The following is a 24,561-nucleotide window of genomic DNA, read 5'->3' on the forward strand; positions in this document are numbered from 1 at the left end:
TACATATAAATTCCAAAACTTACTGGTTTGGATATTTACGAGTGACGAGCTTACCTGTCTCCTCACAACCTTAGCACCTCATTCTACCGTGCCTATAAAGTCCTGGTAAATAAATAACACTGTGCGCCCTCTATGACCGGACCCCCCTTCCGGTCCCTCCTCCTTTCTCATGAGACCATTCCTAAAGAGTGGCCTCACGGACACGGGAGTGGGGGTGGCAAGGTCTGGCCACCCCCAACGACCCCCGTCGAGTTAACTTCCCAAAGTGAACCCCTAACAAAAAATTCACTGACGCCTTCTTAGCAGGGGGGAGTGTAACCCTCCCCGGCGCAGCGGGAAGGGGGGACACTCTCCTGAACCCTGCAGGCGGAACTACCCCTTACACTAACAAGGAGCCTAAAGATTTACGGTCCGCCACTTGTTACCCTTAGATCAACTTAGGTGAGAACGTAAGTGGAAGACTATGTACGCAAACGCATACGGAAACACATAGGTACACTCACCGATAGACATAGTCGATGGCTCTCTGGTGGATGGTGGTTCTGTCTATCTGGTGTGAAGCTCGGAGTCATGAGTCAAGTCGAGCGACCGCTCCTCCGTCCGGCTGTGTCCCACCACCCTCTCGGGGGAGGGAGGCGGGAATGGAGACAGGTAAGCTCGTCACTCGTAAATATCCAAACCAGTAAGTTTTGGAATATTTACTTCGCTCCTCGCTTACCTGTCTCCTCACAACCTTAGCACCGAGTGGCACTGCCCGATGGTGGGAGGCCCGAGGGGTGGGACCTGTTACCCACCGGACCTCGCATCACCGCGCTACCAAATGCCGCTTCGGCGTGTAAAGTGTCGGTCAAGTAGCAGGCGACGAACGTAGTTGGAGTTTTCCACGCTGCTGCTTTGAGTATGTCCTCTACCGGGATGCCGGCGAATAGGGCTGTAGAGGCCGCGACCCCTCTGACGTCGTGAGCCCTTGGTCGGGAGGTCCCCGATGTGAACGGGCGTATGATCTCTACTAGCCACCTGGATAGAGTGTCTTTGGAGGCCGCTGCGTAGGGTGGTCGTGGTATGATGAAGAGAGAAGTTGATTGTCTTAACTTCTCTGTCTTGTTCAGGTACCATTTCAGTGCCCTGACTGGACACCATCGTTTGTCCTCGGCTACTGATGACATGGTCTTAATTTCCGGGATGAAAATGTCTCCTGGCAAGAAGGTCAAGGTCTGGTTCTTTGCAATAAATGACGGGTCTGGAACCATCCTCACCCCGTGGCCCTCAAATCTGATGTGATTCTGCTTGGTGGATAGGGCGTGGAGGCAACTCCTCCTTCTTGCTGACGCAACTGCGACGAGGAAGAGTGTCTTTTTTGTGAGGGCAGCCAGGGAGGCGTTAGCCATTGGTTCGTATGGGCGTCCTGCCAGGGCATGTAACACTGCTGAGAGTCCCCAGGAGGGGGCCAGCCGTCTGATCTGTGGGCGACGATTCCCCATGCCTTTGATGAGTTGTGCAATGTACGGGTTATTGCTCAGTGTGGAGCCATCTGGGAAGCCCTGGTGGATGGCAGCGATGGCCGACCTGTAATTCCTGATAGTGGAGACTTGTTTCCCTTCTCCGAAGAGTGAGAGGAGGAACTCGGCTATCTGTGTCACAGAGGCAGCAGGCAGCAGTATCTGTCTCGGTCGGCACCATTGGTCGAACTTCCGCAGACGGGAATCGTAAGTCGCTGCGGTCGTTCCCCTTCTAGCGTCGGCTGCCATCGCGGCAGCTGCTTCTGAAAAGCCTCTCTGTCGTAGGGAAGACCGGACAGCCTCCAGGCAACTAATTGTAACCCCTTGATGTCTGGGTGGGAGAGAGTTCCCTGTCTCTGGGACAGTAGGTGGGGCTTGTCCGGTAGACTCACTGGGACGTCCATGAGGAGTTGGGGGATCTCGGCGAACCAGGGTCTGCGAGGCCAGAACGGGGCTATTAGTGTGAACCTGCCCTTGGAGTTCCGAATTTTCCTGAGGACTTGTCCGATCATACATAGCGGCGGGAAGATGTACGCATCCATGTGGTCCCAGGAGAGGGACATTGCGTCTGTGTGGTAGGCCAGGGGGTGGAATCGTCTGGAACAGAAGGTCTGGAGTTTGTTGTTCTTGTGTGTTGCGAACAGGTCTATCGTGGGCCTGCCGAAGATCGAAAAGATTCTGTCGCAAGTCTCCTGTTCCAGAGACCATTCGTTGGGGTCTATATGCCCCCTGGATAGGGCGTCCGCCATCACGTTGAGCTTGCCTGCGATGTGGGAAGCCCTTAGGATCGTGCCGGAGTCCTCGGCCGCTGTTATCACCTCCCACGCGAGTCGGCACAGTCTCTCTGAGCGGGTGCCCCCCTGCCGATTGATGTAGGCCACCACTGTCGTGTTGTCGGTGAAGATTGTGGTTATCGTTCCCTGTACGTGGTCGTTGAAAGCTTCCAGGGCTCTTTTGACCGCCATCATCTCCAGGATGTTGATGTGGAGAGATGTTTCTGTTTGGGACCACGTCCCCCATGCTGTGCGATTGCTCCAGTGAGCTCCCCATCCGGACAGTGACGCGTCCGTCGTTATCGATGTCATTGGTAGCTGTATCGCAAAGGGTACCCCTGAACTCCAGTTGTTTGGGTCGAGCCACCATCGAAAGTGTTGTGTGACCTCCTCTGACCTGTAGATGAGCGTTGTTTTGTCTGGGTCTGTAGGGTCTGCGGACCTCAGCAGGTGCAGTTGCAGAGGTCGCATGTGTAGCCTGCACAGTCTCACTATATCGACGAGGCTGGCCATGAGTCCCAGGGCCCGGAGCCATGTCCCCGTTGGTGACCCCCGGTGTGCCAAGATCTGTTGTGTGGTCGCCTTGACTGCCGCGACTCTTTCTTCTGAGGGTCGGGCTACCCCGGTGGTGAAGTCCAGTATGGCCCTGAGGAACTGGATCGTCTGGGAGGGTGATAGCCGTGATTTCTTCTGGTTCACGATCCAGCCCAGTTCTTGAAGGGTCTGGAGCGTTTTGTGGACGTTGTTGGTTGCTTCCGATAGACTGTTCCCTACTACCAACCAGTCGTCTAGATATACGTAGAGGGTGACCCCTCTTTTTCTGAGGTAGGCGACTACTGCTCCCGCGACTCTCGTGAAGGTTCTGGGAGCCGTGGCTAGGCCGAATGGGAGCGCCCGGAACTGGTAGTCTTGTTCTGCGTACCGGAACGCTAGGAATCGTCGGTGTTCTTTGTGTATCAAGATGTGCAGGTAGGCGTCCCGTAAGTCTACGGTCGCCGCCCACATGCCCTTTCTGAGTAGGGGTAATATTAAGTTTAAGGTCTCCATACGGAAGTGTTTTGGTCTGATGTGTTTTGTGTTCAGGGGTTTTAGGTTTAGGATGGGACGCCAGGTGCCGTCCCGTTTTTTGGTCAGAAAAAAGGAGGACCGGAAGAGTGGTCCCGTCTCTTCCGGAACTCTTGTAATTGCCTGCTTGGCCAGCAGGGCCAGAATTTCCCCTTCTAGGGCTAAGCGTTTGACGGGGTCCGTGGGTGTGAGTGTCTGCCTTCCTCCGCCCCCGAAAGGTGGGCTGGAGGAGAATTCTATTTTGTACCCGTGTTTGACTGTGTCCAACACCCACTTGTCCCCGCCAATAAATTCCCATTGCTGGGAGAAGTTTGTTAGTCTCCCCCCCACCGGCGGAATGGCCGCGGTGAGGTGGGCACCCCTAGGGCTGGGCGGCGAACGCTGGTCGATTGGAGGAGCGGTCACTGTCCCGTCTGGTCGACGTGGAGCCTCTGCCTCCTCTGGGGGCCCAGGGGCGGGTTGGACGGAAGGCTGCCCCCCGGCTTCGGCCTCTGAGAGCTCCTCTGCTCATAGATTTGGCGGGTGCTGCTCTCGTTCCCCTAGGTGCTCTGCTCTCCCTCGGGCGGAAGGGTCTGGTTCTCTGGGTAGGTGGGGGTCGGAATTCTGATTTGGCCAGAGTCTCCCTTCGGGCTACCTCTTCCTGGAGTTTCTTTTGGAAGCAGCCCGCAAAAAGGTCTTCCCCGAGGATTGGTAGTTCCAGCATTCTGTCCTTCGCCTCCGTCGAAGGCCAGTGGATGGCGGAGACGATGTTTTGTCTACGGGCCTTAACGGACCTGGTAGCGACCCTTGCAAATTGATCGTACGCGAGTCTGACGAGGGGGCCCAGCAGCAGGAGGAGCTGGCCCGCTTCGTCCCTGGATACTTGGCTGCTGTCCTCAGGGAGCTGTTGGTGGTGTCGCATAAGGACTTCGGCTGATAGCATTAGTACCGATGCGAACTTCATGCCCGAACGGGCTGCCATGTCCACCTCTACCAAAAGCTCTTCTAGCTTCCTCTGGTCCGGGGTCTTGAACACGTGTGTGAATGAGGCCCCTTGTTCGGCTTTTAATCTCTCCTTGGCCTCCTGGGGAATGGTTGGGCATCTGAATAGATCCTTCCATGCCTCGTCAGGTACCCTGACCGCTCTATCTGCCCTGGCCGGGAAGGCCGTCCACTTGGTCTTGTTGGCAATGGCCTCAAATCTGTCATAACAGGTTGCGTCTACTGGTATGGTAGTTTTGGGCTTATATGACGCTTCGCCGGTCGCCGTCAATTTTGATACCCGGCCCGCCTTCTGCGGTTGCGTCTCGGGTTCCTCGAACCCCAGGTGTCGTCTGAATATGTCTGCCGCCCGTGTTATTAGCTCCTGTGGGAGGGCTCCTCCTGTCACGGGTGCTTCCTCCGGTTCGTAATTGTGACCAAAGCTGTCCTCCATAGGATCGTAGTCGAGAGGATCTGGATCTATGGGCTCCCCTTCGTCCTCCAAGCCGGAAAGATTCACCGACGCTCTGCAATCCAGAGCGTCCGGGTCCGGGGCCGGTTGCGGGGCCATGGTCGATACGGGGCTGGTAGGGCCCGGTGCCACGTCGGCTACCGTGGACGTCCTTTGCTCCAGCAGGGGCCGTAGCAGGCCGGTGAGTTTGGAAAGCCAAGCTGGTTCCTCTTCCTGACGCCGTCTCGGGGACCGGCGCCTCCTCTTGGATCTTCTGTATCCATCGTCGGAAGAGTCCGAGGACTCGTCGGAGATTGGAGAGTATCTCTTCCTCTCTCTACGTCTTGGGGATCTTGTATGCGACCCCGATCTCTCCCTTCTGGGTCGGCGGGAGGACTCTCTCTCCCTACTTTCTCGGGCCGGGATCTCCGTCGGAACCCGCCTCTCCGGCTCCCTGTCCGGCTCCCTGGAACGGGACCGGCTCCGTCTCCGCGTCCCCTCGGTTGCTCTCTCTTTAGGACCCGAGCCTCCCACGGCCGGGGGGCCGCGCTCTGTGGGTCTGTTTAGCTGCGGCCCGGACTGAGACGGAGTCTCCAGCCCGGCCGAGCTGTGCCTCTGCTTTGGAGGTCTTTTCCTGGCAGGAGCCTTGCCTTTGCTCCTGCCCTTCCCTCTGGCCGTAACTGATCCGGACGTAGCCGGGGCCGTTAGGGGAATTCTTTCTCTTTCTCTTTCCTCTCTCTCTACCTCTTTCTCTCCTTCGGCCCTCTCCTGGCCACTCTCCTCCACCTCTCTCTCTACTACTCCCTCCTCCTCTCTATCTCCCGTTATTCCTGGAGCCTCCGGCGCCCCGATTGCGCTCGGGATCGAGTCCAGCCTTCCCTGGAGCTTGCTACGTAAGCCCTCGAGCCACAGGTCGATGTCCTGCCACTGAGCTGGTGTAAACTTAATACACACCAGGCAGGGGTCTCGTCGAGTGCAGGATCTGCATTTTGGACAAAGGTCGTGTTCGTCCCAGGCTCTGCCTGGGCGAAACATAGAGCAGTTGATGCACTTCAATGGATTGCGTGACATGCTGAATAACCGGATTAAGGAAGATTACTTCTTAGTGATAAATGAACAACAATAGAAGCTTAACGTAAGAGGGGAGAACTAGGGAGGGAATTAGGCTTAGGTGGAGCGTAGCGTAACCTAGCAACGGTAAACAAGGTAACGCTACGGGGTGGCCTAACATGAAAATGCAAGCTGAAACAAAAATGAGAGAGCGAGAAATACATACGAAAAAGAGTGAATATATGTGAGCAATATGAATCCCCAAAAGGGGGACGAGAGAAACTAATTGGGGGGAAGAAAGCTAGTAAACAAGCTAAGAAAACACAAAAACAACAACACGCTATAGCGTGGGGAGGAATAGGGCGGGAACCTAGGCAGTTTCGCGGAACTGCTAACCCCGCCGCAAACCAACCCGAGGAGGAAACGCACTACGAAAACAGTCCCCAAAACCCTCCCTTTTTGATAAAAAGGATACTTATCGGTCAGGAAAGGACTGTCAAACTTCTAAAGATCCGAAGCTAAAAAACTTCCGGCGATCGTCGAAGAAAACCAAGACAATTTTCCAAGGAAACTATCCACAAGAAAAAAATGCGTGTAGGCACTTGGAATGGTAGAATGAAAAAGGAGGAGGGACCGGAAGGGGGGTCCGGTCATAGAGGGCGCACAGTGTTATTTATTTACCAGGACTTTATAGGCACGGTAGAATGAGGTGCTAAGGTTGTGAGGAGACAGGTAAGCGAGGAGCGAAGTAAATTTAACATAGTCATAACTATTTAAATATTCCTAGCTGTACAGTAGAAGATCAGTTTTCACAGTACTCACAGCACTCACCTACAACCCTTTTTGAGGTATCCACTACGTCGACGCCAAACTGGACGATATCCCCAGATCGAACCTCTGTCTCAGGGTTCTCGCCGGTGCCTCGAGTTAACCTCTGGTTGTTTACAAATGTTCCATTGCTGCTCTTGGTGTCTTGCAAACAAAACTGTCATGAAAAAAGAAAGAAAAAAGGTGTTTTACCAAACTGAAAAAACTGCTAACACAATCATTTGTAGAACAAATGTTACATGATATACAAATAATGAATGGTTATGAGTGCAATAGTGCAAATATTTCATGAGTTGAAAGATGTAATTTGTTCCATTCAACGAGGCGCAGCCGAGTTGAATGGAACTAATTCAACTCTTTGAATTAGAATTGAATTTGAATTAGAATTGACTAATTTGAATGGAACAAATTACATCTTTCAACGAATGAAATATTTGCACTATAGCACGAATGGAATTTCATTATTTGTTTTATAAAACATATTATATTAAGATGGGTAAAATGCACTCATGCAACAGATTGTTTTGAACAGACAGGTTTCTCTGCTCTCTTACCATTGAAAAAAGTGCTACCAAAAAAGTATAACCCATGGTTCTATTTCATAGAGTAGAATAGAGCAGATTTTGCATGGAATCAGCGAGCAATTGACCAATCAAATGAGCAGAATACAATTAGGTGTTGTATAACAGTGAATACCTGACAAATCTAGTCTACCATGACCGCCACTCACAATGTTGACAATAAAAACAAACACACACAGGAGTGACATACAGTACACTATGGAAATACATACCTATAAATACTATATAGCAAGTTACACATGTATACATGTACAGGAAACAACCTCAGACACCAGGTGAAACAACAACAGGATGTGAATTAGAACCTTTAGAGGAGAATCTTACATCATTTTTTTTATAATTTTTATAGAAGTCATGGGAACAGTACTGACTGCACATTAAAAGCAAAGACAATCTTTCAACAGACAATTTTGCTTAGAAATAATACTTCAAGAAATATATACATGAACTTATGTTATAGTACTTAAATTATGTTGAGTACCTTTTGATTAGCCAGTTGTTTCCCTTCATTCCCTCTACCTACATCCTATCCCCTCCCAACCCCTCGTCCCATCATTTTCGCTAGTCCACCTCCCAACCCCCCCCCCCCTTCCTTCTGCATCCTCTCAGAAAAAATTGTTAAAACATATGCACATCAGTACTACACCTACTGTATTTCAGTGTATGTATGACTTTTACCCTGTCTTGATACTAGCTTTTACAGGTAGGCTACCTGGAGTAACTTGTTATGCACTGAGGATAACATCCCATTTTGAATTACAAAATGAACATATTCAAAAGATTGTGATGAATCTCTCTCTAACTATAATATCTACGTTAGTCCAGACAGACTCACAAACAGTATTATTTTTTGGGTTAGAAATCCAATCCTGATGGAAGAAGCTTTTACACAGCTACTATTCAGTGACATAATCAGACTAAATTTCACTAGGGTACTTCACAATTATATTTATTAAACTAGCAATTCATCTCTTTTATATAAATATTGGTTGTGTCATTCATTTTCTATTTCTAACTCAAAGAGACACTGGAAAACAGTACACATGATTCTTATTTGAAACTATCATAATACATACTGTACTTCTTAACGTGATTTTTTAAAGCCTTGATTTCTACTTAAAAGTATTTATAAACCCAATCGGCAGAAAACCAAAACTCATTCCAAACATCAAAGAGTTCAGCCAACCTTGTTTGGCACTCTCTTGGTAAACATGCAGTAGCACCCAGGCTTCCCGAATACACAGTGCACGTGTACATCTGAACTCGAGAGAATTTGACTTTGTATCTCAGCCAAATGGCTGTTGAGCTATTTTTATCACCCTTTATAGAATTGACACACATAGATCAATACAGAGGAAGACATGCAAAGTATACTAGGTACAGCAGTATGAGGCATCACATGACTATTCGTCAGACTGCAATACAGTAATTACTGTACTATGTATAAGGATTCACTTCTTTACCAAAATGTTCATTACTTCATGCAGTCAATCGATTGATTATTGCAGTCAATTAAGCAGGGAATACTTTATCCCGTATCGCATCATCTCAAAATGCTATGCAAACTTGGTAGATTGCAGATCTACACAATTGCAAAGATGGACTGTATACTGTATATAGCAGTTTTTGTACAGTAACACAGGAACCATATTACAGTATTTCATAAGAGACTAAGTTTTAGAGCCTTTCAAAAATGCTAAGTATATATTTGAACACTACAGTACTTATTTGCTGTTAAGTATTACATTTTTCTTTAATGAACTATTAAAGACTATATAGTTTTGTACAGTGAGTGGATTTTTTTTAAACGTATTGCCTAGATGAAAGATACAGTATATATAGTATGTTTAACATTATATGTAAATACCAAAATTAACCTGACCCTGGTCTACCTCATTTCTTGTTTCGAAATCAAATAGCTGTTTCAGTTCTCACAGGTTTCTGGATTAGCGAACGTCAACTGGCATTCACATTTTTTATTCAAATCTCAGGAACAAACCGAAAGCAGAACTGATCAGCACCCGTGAGTTGATACTAAATCAATCAGGACTGTTGCCATAGATACCAGAATCAAACAATGTTGTCTGCCGGTGTTACAATTCGGTGGGATTGATACATGTGCAACTCTCTGCATTAACAATTTGAATACATACTGTAGCAACACAATGAATCGATACCATTTGCAATTCTACAATATTACTGGGTGCTCAACAAACTCTTGTGTAGTTCATATACCACCACATCAACAGCATACTACATATATTATGAGACTATACCATGTAATCTGTCAACTTACAATGACTGTACTAGTGTATTTCACATTACTAATGAACATCTGGTAATTAATGCAGTATTATAATGCAATGCTGTGTACTGCACTGTACTGTAAATGAACCACAAAACTCTACATTGCAAAGCAATGTTCTGCACAGTACTGCAGTGTTCTGCAGAGTATTGGAATGTTCTGCACTGGAATGCTCTGTACTGTACTGCAACATTCCACAATGCAATTCACAGCATCATAATACAATGCACTGGCCAGCACAGTACAATGTAGTTATGTTTGCTGTGCACCACAACGCACTGTATGACATGTCACTGCAGTGCAGTGTTTCTGTGGTACTACAGATGCAAGTCTTGCTCTACTTATAATCCACAACCCTCTTAAACATGGCTTTGAAATCCAATCTGTTGCTCCCTACATTTGGTACTTAGAGGATTCATTTCCGACAAATATAACTGAGGCATTGCACCAGTGTTCCCTGCAGGTACATACAGTATACACACAGGCTTGTAGAGTTACTAATCATGCCATCACATCCTGTAGCCACATTACAGTATATATCAAGTCTGACAAAATGCCAATAGATTACTTCACATCTCACATGACATACAGTGTCAACATCTGCTGGCGCTGTACAATAAATCTCGTTTTCTTCTTCACAGAGCTGCTAAAGTATATACTTTTACAAAAAAAAAATTGGAGGGGGGAGGGGGGATGGGGGGGTAGATGTTCATCCCTGGAAAAGATTTTATAGTTAGTAGATCACTGACTACAATGAGGGCTGTGAAAGACTCGCTGTTCTCTTTAAAAAACTTACCTGACGATGGGTGACTTTAAAAGACAGTTCAACATGTCTTCCAGCAAAGAGCAAAGCTACAGTTAAAACTGAAACTTTTAAACCAAGGAATTGTTGCAACTAAATTCGTAACAATTCTGACAAAAATATTAGAATAAACTTATTTAGTCTGTCAGGAACTTATGTTGAGTGGTAAAAATTTGAACTAATTTACATATTCTGAAATGCAATTCACCGTATCCAAATTTTCATTTCCACTAATATTAAAACTTCACAAAAATTTCTGCAGTGAAAACTTAAAAAGAATGAGAAATAATCGTGCACAACCACAGTACAGTACAGTACTTGTACGATACATAAAGCTTGTAAACTTGTACTACTGTAACTGTCAAAACATCACAGAACAAGCTCATGACGAGAAATTGTATGGAAATGAAACAGAGCGTAGACAAAGCCAAATACCTTTTGCAATGTATGTAAATCGATTCATTCATCATTGCAACGGTTAATGCTTTTAATATAATTTAAATTGCAATGGTATTGATATTCACAGTACTTAGAAAGTTACATGTATAGCACAAAGAATTAATAAGTTTCGAAGGCTGCTAATTCTAGTTATTCCAGATAGTTGATTAAATCTACTTTCAATCACATTGACCACTAATACAGTTTTTTTTGTTGCTTTAGCAGCACTCATAGTGAAGAGAGTATTTTGTACAGTATCTCACTTTCGTTTTCTATGTTCTTATCTTTAAAATTCAAAACTTAACAGGATACACTGCAGTAGTAATTAAAAGTTAATAACAGCAAATGTTTATTTTCATGTGCACGTGCTCATAACTCATTTAGCTTTATACAGCAGTACTCAACTTACGTTATTCAAAAACATACGCACAAGTTTGCAATTATGCAATTATTTCCCTTTCAAATGTCATACATGCTGTGGGACACAGAACATAACTTTTGTTAATACTCCCATTATAATTGGGGATCTCTTATTAACCCTGTTTAGGTTCAACAGGCATTACCATGACATAACACAGGGAAATGCAGCATATTAAAAGAAGAATGGTGTTCACTTGACTGTTCTGGTATACTGTATTTATCTAGGGGTGACCTGTATGGGAAGTGCTACAGTTACTGATTACAATGTGCAGTACCCTCAATAATACAGTGAGACTGCACAGTATGAAAAAGTGTGTCAATGCACTTAAAGTGTATTATGCAATAACAAAGTATTATATACACATATGATGTACATATGCAGATAACATGTCATAATTTAGAACACAGTACTACTACTGTGCATCAATTAACATTGGCTGAGCTCTATTCTACTGCACAGTGAAAGAAAGAGCAAAGGTGGAAATGGACATTCCAAAGATTCTCTGCCAGGGTGATTATTATCCAAGGTGAGGAGAAAGGTATGATCTCCAAAACTACCCAAGAACTATGTGTAACTTTAAAGACAAGGCCAGGGATACTTTCATTGTTAAGTGTCCCCACAGGTAAACTAAAAAATGAAAAACATGTCAACTTTGAACAATTTGACTGTTTTCCAGGTCAGTTTGCATAAATTTGCAACTAATATAATCAGGATTTTCTCCCACACTTTAAATTGCGTTTCCGACTTTACTAAGACATTAAATTTATTTCTGTGAACAGTATTTGAGCTTAGAGGCAGGCAAAACCACATCCTTGATGTCGGCTCTCTCTGGTCAACGTCAGAAATTTTCTGTCACTGTTTGAATAACGTTACATACATATATTCTCTCTGGTCTAAGTGCCTCGGTTGAAGAAAAATGCTTACCATGCCCTTTTCTTTGTCGAAGAGCAGCAATGCGTGGTTCCTCGACAGGACTTTACAATCAAAAATGGCATTTTCGGGGGCTGGTCTGGCCTTAGCTACCGATCTGCCTATCTTGACCGGTTCGTTGAGATCGATCCGACGTGTCTGGAAGGGATGTGAACTCGGGTGACACGTTAAGACCGCCACGGCAGACATGATGAGCATTTGGTTGACGTTTCTTGATCCTTCTCTCCTTCCACAAATCAAAAATGATTTTTCTAGACTTTCTTCTTCTCTAAGGTGTGAATGCCTTCATTGTTCAGTTGCTCATCGCTACATTCAACATTTAACTCCACCAGGTTCCCTTATGACATTTTCCTGTTGATAAATTATTTTTAAAAAAATTGGTGTTTATATAGAATTACATTGTATATACATGCAAGTTTGTTACTCCCAGTTTCTGTGTACGAAATTTAAAATTCATGACAGAAAAATATTTATTTTGTTAGAAATGTTGGAAATAGTACATACTAATATACAGGGGTTAGTATAAAAAGACACACATAAAAAGGGATGTGGAGGGCGTACCTACCTACCCAACCACCTACCTACAGTACCTATCTATCTATTCATCCACCCACCCACTTACCTACCCACCTACATATAGGGATGCACCGGATATCCGGTCCGGCCGGACTATCCAGCCAGATAGTGAGGAATTATCCAGTTCCGGCCGGATATTTTTCAAAATCCGGCCGGATCTTTTTCAAAATCTGGCCTGAATTATTCCATAAAAAGGTGTTGGTATTAACTTAAATCAATGTAAACTATTTCCAAAAATTAATAAAAACATTCAAAGTAAGGAAAAATTAGGTTTAACATGTTTAATTTAATTTTCTCAATGGTCTGACCCACTGTTTCTAAAGATAAGCCAAAACAATACAACTACTGTAATAATATGAAGCTATATACAACAAATAGTCAAATATAGTTTGCAGTGAAATCATTTCTTGCAGCCTTCATCAGTTTAATATTGTGCAGTTAAATTAGACCATTCATATACTTATCAGTCAAAATACTGTTGCATTGAATCTTTACTTTCCCATTATTATTGGCATTCTCTTGGATATATCTTGTCACCATGAAAGTTCCTAAAAGTTCATGGAAAACCTAAATCATTAAGTGTTCTAATGAACATTCAATTCCATTTTAAAGGATAGATAACAGATAGATAAGAAGTTTCTTCCACTTCTGGAAAGATACAATGCTTTTTTTTTTTACAGATAATATTGCAGTGTAAAAATTTGTTACCAAATAATGAATAATAAAAGACAATTCTAAATCCAGATAGTAGTGTTATTACAACAATTAAATAATCTTTTTATTCAGTATAAAGTATGAGATTTGTGAAATGTAGCTTCCCATTTTAAAACAAACTTCAAAGGTAGTATGCAATATTTTTCCAGCAAACAAATTTACATACTGTACTGTATCAAGCGTGTCAACAATTATATTGTAGTTATTTTATTAAAGAATGTAGATTACTTCACTTCAAGTCATATTTAATCTCATAAATGGGGTCTTAATTCACCTTCTTTACAATATGCGTATACCTCACCTAAGATTTGCTCCTTGTTTCATACTTCTACTTCTTATTAATGATTTTCTTTTGTGTAATGAAAAAATCCGGTTCCGGCCGGATTTCATGTACTATCCAGTAAAATCTGGTTCCGGCCGGATCAAAAAATTTGGATCCGGTGCATCCCTACCTACATACACAACAGTCTGCAAAGATAGCTTCAGTGCAGTATGTATATTAAAACGTAAAAACCCGTAAAGGAAATCAGTCCACTGTAGGTCAAGCCAGACAATTAAAAATTTAAGATATTCCATTAGCAAACACCAAATGTTACAATGTGGATGGTAGATGAAGTGAGGAAGGTGGGAGAATGGGTCAGGAATTTAATAAATGGGACTAAACCAGAATAACAGTCAAGTAGTGCTATGGCTGTGAGGAGACAGGTGAAGGAAAACCGTCTGACATTCAGGCCAGATATAAAGCAAAGTTAAACACATTTTCGAGTGCCCACAATTACAATAACATCAGCATATTGAGAACAAGTGCATACAACCGCACACAGAATTTTGCAGATCTAGGTGAGACACTACAACGGTAGATTTGGACAGAAGAGTTAATGGGCACAGTGTCCATTAGAGTGAGTCAGGGCATGTGCGCTGCTAAACTGCTACCAATTTTTGAGTATAGTAAGGACATGGGGGAAGAGCATAAATGAACTGAGTTGAGACCAGCTTCAATGTTCAGAGGTTGGAGAATGAGGCACTGCAGCAGGGTTGATTAAATACAGGCCTCCACAAATACGGTATCCAACTCGCCATTTGCAGGTAGAATTTTAGCTTTGGCAATTAGAAAAATCCACAACTCTCAACACTTTGGCGAGTGACTCATGGGCTGGTCAAAAGACCAATATTAGCAAGACTATATTGTTACAAATATTTCACAGAAAGAAAAAAGCAGTAGCTTGGCAAACTTGAAGCAAGTGTTAAGTTGTAAACTGATTTTGTTTGTCAATGACTAATCTCAATGGCAATTAACTGTGTAAAATGGTTCTTTATTTCGCACGTGCATTATGTATGAGACGTTTTCATGAGCTGAGGTCGTTCACAAACTTCACAGAGCATACATAAACTTACAGTGATAAACATTAAAAATCTAACATAACAATTTATTAAGGGGAACGTTTGAGCTTCAGAGGTACGTAATGTGTTTTAAAGGCATTTATATGTTGTGTTCATATTATAATTTCTAAACCACTCAAAAAAGTTTAATGACATCAGTGTCATGACGGCTTGGTTATGTGCAGGCAACCCCTACACAGTAGAGTATAGTACTAGTGGCCCAACAAGCCTAACAATCACATGTGGAAATCCCCATCTGAAGTTAAAATATTTGAATTAAATTACTACAATAAATAAAATTTAATCAAGTTGCAACCACTTTATTCTGAGTTTTGTGATATTAAAATTGATAAGTTAATGACACATGACCCCTTTCGAGTTGATACGCAGAAAATAAAATCCACAATACATGATTATCTGTCATTTTCGTACCACATTTTCGACGAAAAGGCATGGAACTGTCGAGTTGGTTAGACTTCACTGTGCCCATAAACAAACAACAACAACAAGAAAAACATGCTTCGTGTCAGAATACCAATACACTTAAGATGGCCAAACACCTAAATTATTCTTGAGGCATTTTCTGCATGTAATCGGTCATAATTCGCAACACTAAAAACAATTTAAGGAGTTTTGAGAGAAATTTGCTGTTCTCACTGCCAAGATGTTTTTTCATAGCGTTTTCAGATTTTCACTCAACACAAGCTGCAAGTAGAAGATAGATGCTCTGTCAACCTTGGATTTATACTGGTGAAAGATCGCTTTGATTTAGGCATCGTAAAGGATTAATAGTGACCTTTTTCACACACCATTCTGCAGCTAAAAGACAACATAAATAATTGGGGAAATGCACAAAGTGGTGCTAATCGAGTAGCAGCTGAAAGTTGCAGTGAGGTACTGTACAGGCTTAGGACTCACGCACAACCTAGCTACTAACTGTATAGTATATGCCTAGTACTAGAGGAACCCTAATATCACAGAGTCACACAGACGCCAAGCTACCTTCGTACTGTAGGTATTTTTGCTTAGTAATGATTTTGTGGCATGTTTTACTTTGTTTATCACTTACTTTTGGGGGAAAGTTTAAATTTCATACTGCACAGAAATGTAATTTTCCAATGCACAATTACGTAACGTATTCATGTTGTTGATCTTTACTGTGGATATTTCAGCAGCAATCACACAGGCAATGATTGAACATGTAATGTTACAAATCCTACATGTCCCAACTGAGTGCATTGCACTGGGCGATCCCACTGCACCACTGTCAAATATCCTGTACTTTGACCCTATACACAGGGATTACTGTTACATACTCGTATACACACTATAACAACTAGCTCAATAAAGTTGAATACCTCAACAATCCATCAAAACAACTCTGGATCAGGACCATCTGTCAAAGGGGAGGTTTCTCACTTTACAGACTTCAACACTGACATACATGTACTTATTTAAGCATATTCTGCAGCAATCAGAAGACGTATCTCAATGCAATAGAGAAAAAAGTGAAAAATGAGCCAAAAAAAAGAACCAAGTAAATGTGGTCAAACAGGACCTACAGTATTCAGAAGTCTTGAGGGATGTGATTTGTAGGGAATCCAAATTTTTGGATCCGGCCGGAACCGGATTTTGCCGGATAGTACGTGAAATCGGCCGGATAAAATCCGGCCGGAACCGGATTTTTTCATTACACAAAAGAAAATCATTAATAAGAAGTAGAAGTATGAAACAAGGAGCAAATCTTAGGTGAGGTATATGCATATTACAAAGAAGGTGAAATTAAGACCCCATTTATGAGATTAAATATGACTTGAAGTGGTGTAATCTACATTCTTTAATAAAATAAACACAATATTAAACTGATGAAGGCTGCAAGAAATGATTTCACTGCAAACTGTATTTGTTGTATATAGCTTCATATGATTACAGTAGTTGTATTGTTTTGGTTGATCTTTAGAAACAGTGGGTCAGACCATTGAGAAAATTAAATTAAACATGTTAAACCTAATTTTTCCTTACTTTGAATGTTTTTATTAATTTTTGGAAATAGTTTACATTGATTTAAGTTAATACCAACACCTTTTTAAGGGATGATTCAGGCCAGATTTTGAAAAAGATCCGGCCGGATTTTGAAAAATATCCGGCCGGAACCGGATAATTTCTCACTATCCGGCCGGATAGTCCGGCCGGACCGGATATCCGGTGCATCCCTAGTGATTTGATGCCAACACTTAAAATCATATATCTGTGCTAATCCCTAATCAACCACAAAATCGCTATTTATGGTTATTTGATGCTTTAATCAATTTCTGAAATGACGTTCCACAACCTTTTTGTAGAAATGTAAACAAAAAATGTTTAATTTTAATTTACTCCTATTGCTTGACTTACTGTACTTGCTGAAGCACACCTGAAAATTACACATAAAATGGTCTCCAAAAGTCAGTTTGTGCAGAGAAGAGAGAGAATTATGTTAGGGTTGTAATGTTTCCCTATAATATATATAGCTACAACTCACAAGAGCCGATTTCTCCTGCAGTTATAACAGCTTTTGTGTCAGTAAACAAACAATGATAGACTTTAACATTCTTCCTTTTATCAGTCATTCACCACTGGCTTGCTACTGCAACCAGCTCTCTTCTTTATGATAAGCCACTGTACAGTATAGGCTGGTGTAGTCCTATTAGATGACAGTACGTATGAAAGTAGTGACGTATAAAATCATTTGGTCATTGGCAAAGGGCGTTTCAAAACAACTTTGACCAAGTTAGCTGATGAATGCGGATGCCTTTACCACCTGCAATATTTGAGACAGTGGTCACATGCTGAGCTCCCCTCTGTTGGATGGTAGTGTTAACTGATGGTCCTGGCCCCTGGGAGCAGCAATGGGTGAGCCAATTCCACACCTTAGGTTTTCAAGATAGTGTATGGTTTTGACAATTTTTCCTTCTCTGTCTTTTTCATGTTTGCTAATAGTAGTTGTACCAGAGGTTATTGTCTTAAACACCAAAAGTTAAAAAGTAGGATTAATATTTGGTATAACTTTTTTTCTAATAGGGTTGTGAATGAGTGGAATGGCTTGCCTGAGAAAGTTGTACTTGCAAGTAGTGTAAATGGGTTTAAGAATGCTTTGGACAACTTTAAGCATTGTAATCTGGTCTGATTTTTTTTTGGTCTTCAGTTTTATCCTCTCCTATAGGGTATTGAATAGCTTTAATTGTAAGTACCTAAGAATCGATACACTGTGTATATGTATACAGTATATAATAGCTGGTTGAATACATCGAATCAGGCTGATTGTTTATTATAAAGGCTGATTCTGATTGTCTATTTAAATGACCGATTTTGTGGCATGTGCGGGCCTAGGTAGAGTGAAGCAAAGCAATATACAGTGCATATAATGCACCCACAATAATGTGCTCTTTCCGCCATACAAAAAGTGCTTTACCGCAAGGGTGGTAACATGGCACTGTTTCTAAGGTAGAATGAGCACATTTGCAATGGCGGAATGACACGCCCCACCCCCCACCCCACCCCTCCGTCCTAGGCTATGTAGACCTCGATGGGCAGCTACTTTAGGCTAAGTCTAAGCAGGCTAGTAAGTTAAGGCACTTACGTTACAACTTACACTAATTTTACAGTTAGGCTAAATATGATACTTAGGGATAGGCCTAGGCCTATTGCCGAAAAATGAGAAAAGAGACGTTTTCTTAAATAAATACTGGATCATAACGAGGACATCAACGACAGGTATTTGAAATTCCGTGATCTTACCTAATCACGCTTTTATTTCCGTTTCGTGACTTCCGATTCCGCCGTCTGTGCACTGCCAAACTTAATCTTTCGGACTTTTTAAGTTACATCGGTGTCATACTCGTAATCAGTCATACCCGTTAGTATTACTAGCCCTGCCTACCCGAGTCTGTACGTACACTTACGTACTAAACCATAGCCTAGTTTTAGCAACAAGATCAAGGTAGACAAAATTTTGTTTCCTTCATGTGGAGGGCGGTATGCAATTAATGGATGATCTGTGACACATACTTTATGAAATGACGTAGGACGCTAGCTAAAAGTGAATTGATGACATATATTCTAATACAGCCTGATTTTGTTATTTTTTCTTGGTCTGGAAGAGTGCAAGACGGTAATTTTCATATCTTAAGAGTTTATGTATCTCAATTAAGTAACATGTTTTAGATTTTTGTTATTTTGACGAGTTGGTATGATGTCGTCAAAACGTTAATTTTCATATTTTTGACAGTCTGACAATTTCGGATGTCGTCAGATTCATATTTTTATCATCGTGACGAGTTGACGCATCTTGACTAAAATAAATTGCCATATTTTCGACATTTGACAATTTAGAATATGTCGTCAAAACGTCAATTTTCAACTTCGAAGTTTTTGTCATAATGACGAGTTGTTGCATTTCATCAAAACACGATAAAGTGTTTGAATTGAATGACACAAAGTGTCGCTTAACTTTCAATCACGACGACACCTCCTTTAAAACAGACAAACAAGTACTAATAAGTGACGGTCTCTAAATATCGAGCACGTTAAGAAATATACGCATTATTTTATGATATAGAGGACAGTATATTCTGATCCGCCTTGGGCGACATGATTCCCTAGTGCTTCAGACAAATTCCACGATTTTTAATGTACCTGTTTCCATCCAGGCCTAGGAAATCCATTTCCCGTAACGCCCTCTATTCCACGTTCTCTTCAAAAAATGGCTTCCCTCGGTTGTGCGTTCGTGGCAGCTTGCCTCCTTCTTTTGGTTCCATTTTCTTCTGCGGGTAAGCATGAATTTTCATTCTGTTTCATGAGGCCTCCCCAAAAAATATAATAGACAAAACACAGAACGAACATATCCGCCAACCGTAGAAGTTGTGAAATACCCACGCTTTACTTTGACACTGCTTTCCAAATAGTATTAGTCTCGTACATCTTAGTTATACTTTATATACGGACTTACCAAATTCGCGAGAATGTTCAACTGTAAGTTAGTGTGATGTGGCACTTAGCCCAACTATTACTAAGCCTAGATTTGCCCTAATGCCGCTACAGAGTCGGTTGACTGTGTTTTTGTTTGTTTTCCATGTGCGTTTCTCATATTTGTGGTCTTATTTTCGTTTGTGCATAGAAATACTGGCCAAACTTTAGAATCCTTACCATATGATTATGAATGGGGAAGCTTACTTGGAATCGGCAGAATAACAACTTTATAATCCGGTTAGGATTAGGAGATAGAAGAATGGGAGTTGGAGATAGGGAGTGATTACATTAATGTGGGAGAGAGATAGTAAGCGGGATATGGATTAACAGAAATAGTCGAATGGTACGGATTCTAAATTAGTACCGAAATACTTTGTGAACATCGTAGGCAACAAAGAGTACTAGGCTCCTAGCCTAACTGTTAGTCTTAAATCGAGACAGGACTGGAAGTAGAATTTAATGGTACCAGTTCTACGGAGTCCTCATTATTTAAAGTATAGATCTCTTTAGTCTTTACCAGTCAAAGTCTTAGCAAATTGGACAAAAGTATGCATATCCATATAAACAATATAAAACAATGTTGGTAGGCTTACTGGTCTCTGAAATTATGATGAAACTCAAAGGATCTAGGAAATAAATATAACAAGTGATAAAAGTTAGATATTAGAGAATACAAATGGTGAAAGTCAACTGCACCAGATACACCATAAACATTCATGCAGGTTTCTACTTTCTCTTTCTAGGGAATTAGGATTTTTAGGCTTGGATGAAACCTTTAAAAAGTTAGATATGACTGGACCAACTAAAACTCATATTAAATACTTCACACTTATTAAATATTACCTTAATTGCAGAACACCCCATAATTCTTGAATCTCACAGATTATCACTGATAAGTCCATATAGTAAACAGTGCATGGTCGTTCTCAAAAAGCCCAGTGTGAGTGGTAGGGTATTCTGCAGTTGATCCAAATTTTATGCAAAAGTTTGGACACTATTCACTATCACTGTTTATCTATCGTTAGAAGTGTGAATCTAATATTAAAGTTAAAGCATTAACCATGTAGTAGCATAAAAGATTAGGTGACTTGTAACTGTTCAACAATTCCATTTGATAATAATGTTATATTTCTTTATATCACTGAAAGTGTCACATATTGCTTAATTGATACTCTTTCTACATACAGGAGAAAGTTGCTTAAAACCAACTGTGGAACACCAGATTTACACTACCACAGAAGCTGTTACATCTACTGATACTGTCTTTCTGGTAGAATTTGACTTGAAATGCTCCAATGCAATCAAGGTAACTCCTGAACATTTCTACACATTTTTTTCAGCAAGTGCTCTCATAAAAATTTGTCACTGCAGTTGGCTGGTCAATTTAGGTTCCTGACAATGATGATGTTGCATTAAAACTATAAATTGTGATTGAACCCAGTTCAGTGTTTACAAACCTCCCAACCATGAATTTTTTCTTAAATTCAATTTTCTGTGGGAATTTTTCTTATTATTTCACCAAGTATTCCTGTACTGGCTTCGCTACTCCACACCTTGTCTGTAGGTGCAATGCAGTGAACTCAATGCATAAAGTTATTGTTTACTTTTCCTCTGTAGAATCCATTCCTCTATGCAGATGTTAGTGGGCGTCAGCTTCCAGTCTCTCGTTCAGGAGATAACCTATACCAGGTGAGGTCTATGTACAGTGTTCAGCATAAATCATGAATAGGTTACATACGTCTAGCTTTAATTAATCTTTAAACTTAAAGACCAAGTTACTCATTAAAACTTCACAAAGCTATTCTGTTAAACTGGAGCAAGTAATAACAGACCAAAGTTGTAATGCTTATTCTAGTAGCAGGATGGTAGTCACTTTTTTATATATATAGATAGGTTTTTTCCATACCATATTTCCATACGATCACGCCTAAACTTCCACCACTTGCTCAAAAAAATGCAAATGCCACAATTACTATGGAGAATATACACACAAAGTAATTCCCTGTTGCCCTATATGCAACCTCAACCTCCCCTTCCCCCCCCCCCCCTCCATGCTGACTTTACACCCTTTTCTCTGTAACAAATATACTCTCTGCCTTCAGGTCAGCTGGGTAGAAGAAAGGAAAAATGCACCAGCAGGTACATACACTGTCAAGCTGTTTGACGAGGAAGGATTTAGCGCTTTGAGAAAGGTTTGTACTTCAGCACCATATTGGCAAAGGAGAATCATCCTCTAATTGTTGACTTTGCATGAGATTTTTGTGTGCCTACGATTCGTGTGAACTGTGTGTTTTGTAACTTGTTTTGGAGGTTATGCTTGCAAGTAAAAATAGACAGTAGTTTCCAGTTTAATTATTACCTTTGTTAACCGATGCCATTTGGAGTAATTCATTGTTTACTGCTATTACCTGTCTCGACTCTACTATTGCACCTTCCCATCTACATTGCGCAATAACTGGTAATAATTTAGGACTGCACCGCAACTCCCCCCCCCCAAATCACCTGTGGGTCATTGTCCATCATCTACTCCTTCAGAATCTACCATTTGCAAAGTTTAGAAGCCTATTCTGGTGATATAGTCTTGTTAAGGAGTTTTAAAGTCTATTTAATCTGAAAAGTCAGTGTCATGTAAAATTTTAAAACTGATGTTCCAGGTGTAACCAGGACAAGCACTTCTTACAATTTCTAAGTTATAACATGGATTAAGCAACACAAGCTGTCACAAATATGTACAAATTTTAATTGTAAATTTGAATTTAGGACAAACGATGGGTGTTTAGGTAAGAAATTGTGACACGTCTACAGTAATTGGTATCATCCTGAAGCATGCTGTTTATATAACTGCCTTTAAGTGAGCCATGATTGAGAGCCATTGAACACAGAATGACACATAGAAATTGAAGTTACATCAGCGGTCCAATTGTTTGTATTTTGAAGGGGAAAATAGGTTTTCCTCAGATGTTGCACAATTCAAATAAAATGAAGCAAAAATGTTTGTTTACTCTCACAGGCCCAAAGAGCAGAGGAAGACGTATCAACAGTTACTCCACTAACCAGCATTGCCTTCTCACACAAGGTAAGTTTATATAGAAAATGTTACCCTGGAAGACACATTTGTTTATGATACTTAGCACTTTAGCAGGTACATCTGCATATTGGGAAGTGGGGGAGGGGGGGGGACCTGAATCGCTTATAACTTACACATCATGTTGAAGAACCCTTATTGATCCAGAGATTACATAGAGGTTATTCTCTTTAACCCTTTCAATTTGGGGATCCCTTCCATCTTTGACTATAGCACATAACTCCCCATCAAGATTAAAATGAATATCAGTGACAACAAAGGGGAGGGGGGTTCTATCTATTTTGTTTTTCATTTTGCATTGATTGTTGCTCATTCTTGACTACATCTCCCTTTTGCTTTCTTCCCGAAGGGTGTTTCCCAAGGACCAATTGTTAGTTCCGAGCTACTGGCAGTCGTTTTGTCCGGGCTGCTATGGTACGCTGCCTACTCAGCTAAGCAGAGAATACTGTCTTGACGAGAATATCATACTTGTTAGTATCGCTTGTTTTAATTATGTGGAAGTGTGATGTAATTTTTTGAAAAATAAACAGAAAATTAACCAACCGTCCATGTTCCTTCCATCATTTTGTATATTTGTTTATTATGAATTTGTTTATTATAAATGGCCAGTAATATAAATAAGTTACTGGTCGGTTCATTTGTAGCACTGTTTGTAAGAATGGAAGAAAGTTCGTTTACCCCATTTTCTCTCCCAAGGTTGTACACGAATGAAGAAATTGGGATTTCAAGCAACGATTTTCAAAGTTTGGATAACATCTTGTTGTCCCTAGCCTTCTCCTCCACCTATTCTCACACAAACTTGACCTGGTCTTTGCACACTGCTGTAACAGGTTTAAAAACACATGTTACCGACTTTAAAATTCATTTCAACTTTGCATAACAAATGCAAAACAAATGCATAACAAAGTTAGTACATGCACAAACGTTCACAGGATAAAAAAAAACGGTGATATGTTGACTACAGTAGACTCTTCTCTACTGCCATCGGTATGGGTGACATTTTGTAATACATCACGGCAAACCAAATATAAGCTAGCGTATCGTTTAAAAACCCTGTCTGAAATTTAACTGTCAAAATGTACGATTTGGTTTTAAAAAATATATAGAGGTAAAATATCTTAAAACTAGGAAGTAGACAGCCACACATACACATAAGTAAATAAAATTTATGATGGCAAGACAATATCAGCACACAAGAAAATTTGGTTAAAATATTTTCAATTTACACTACATCGGAGGTTACACAAATTCATATTGAGTGGTCAAATAAAACTCAACATATTAAAGGATAAATACCGACCATAAGTATGCCATTTATTTATACAAATATATAAATTATGAAATATCACAAATACTACTAAGTAGCATTTCAGAGTACATTGCATTAATATTCCCTAAAACCCTGTATGATAATGGTACATCCCAGTCGTTGCCTGGCTGGTTCGGAAAGACTTCTGGTTTGGGATCTTCCTGTAACTCTAAATGGCTCAGGGCATCTGTCAAATACTGGCCATCCTCAACAACCTGTTAAAGATAGCAGAAAATGGTTTGTGGAATTTAATAAAAAACAAAAATACTAATAACTTGAATGATTCACATGGTTTCAGCTGTCTTCTTAATTTCTAGTAGAATATTAACCAAAATAAAATAAAACTGTTAGCAAACTGCTTATCCACTAGAGAGCCTGTGTAATAGA

General features: G+C 41.4%; 3 protein-coding genes across 8 annotated transcripts in view; 1 reads left to right on the top strand and 2 right to left on the bottom strand.

The window, feature by feature from the left end:
• Positions 1-18,709, bottom strand: part of LOC139961903 (uncharacterized) — a 59,752-nt gene extending 41,043 nt beyond the window's left edge. For 4 of the 5 annotated variants that reach the window (XM_071961536.1, XM_071961538.1, XM_071961537.1 and 1 more), the window contains exons 1-3: positions 18,551-18,709; positions 12,098-12,454; positions 6,621-6,783 (exon numbers count right to left, since the gene is read on the bottom strand). In XM_071961536.1, the coding sequence (XP_071817637.1) occupies positions 6,621-6,783; positions 12,098-12,301 (367 nt within the window). In that variant the 5' untranslated portion in view covers positions 12,302-12,454; positions 18,551-18,709. The remainder of the gene's footprint in view (positions 1-6,620; positions 6,784-12,097; positions 12,455-18,550) is intronic. The other variant, XM_071961535.1, reaches the window with a different exon arrangement.
• On the top strand, positions 18,517-23,407 carry LOC139961906 (translocon-associated protein subunit delta-like). The gene is made up of 7 exons (XM_071961542.1): positions 18,517-18,526; positions 19,462-19,581; positions 20,968-21,086; positions 21,398-21,469; positions 21,883-21,972; positions 22,791-22,856; positions 23,215-23,407. The coding sequence occupies exons 2-7, from the start codon at positions 19,515-19,517 to the stop codon at positions 23,317-23,319; spliced, it is 519 nt and encodes a 172-aa protein (XP_071817643.1). The 5' UTR covers positions 18,517-18,526; positions 19,462-19,514; the 3' UTR covers positions 23,320-23,407.
• A 54-nt stretch (positions 23,408-23,461) lies between these two features.
• LOC139961901 (cadherin-like and PC-esterase domain-containing protein 1) overlaps positions 23,462-24,561 on the bottom strand; it is a 29,429-nt gene continuing 28,329 nt past the window's right edge. The window contains exon 22 of one of the 2 annotated variants that reach the window (XM_071961533.1): positions 23,462-24,389. In XM_071961533.1, coding sequence (XP_071817634.1) covers positions 24,201-24,389 — 189 coding nt within the window. In that variant the 3' untranslated portion in view covers positions 23,462-24,200. The remainder of the gene's footprint in view (positions 24,390-24,561) is intronic. The other variant, XR_011791075.1, reaches the window with a different exon arrangement.

This window comes from Apostichopus japonicus, chromosome 20 (genome assembly GCF_037975245.1).
Source record: "Apostichopus japonicus isolate 1M-3 chromosome 20, ASM3797524v1, whole genome shotgun sequence".
NCBI lineage: Eukaryota > Metazoa > Echinodermata > Holothuroidea > Aspidochirotida > Stichopodidae > Apostichopus > Apostichopus japonicus.

What these genes read in the sequence shown, in the direction of transcription:
- LOC139961906 (XM_071961542.1), top strand. Translation starts at nt 19,515, where the DNA reads ATGGCTTCCCTCGGTTGTGCGTTCGTGGCAGCTTGCCTCCTTCTTTTG. An exon ending in CAGGAGATAACCTATACCAG is followed by an intron (nt 21,470 to 21,882) that starts GTGAGGTCTATG and finishes CTCTGCCTTCAG; the next exon opens with GTCAGCTGGGTAGAAGAAAG. An exon ending in GCATTGCCTTCTCACACAAG is followed by an intron (nt 22,857 to 23,214) that starts GTAAGTTTATAT and finishes TTCTTCCCGAAG; the next exon opens with GGTGTTTCCCAAGGACCAAT.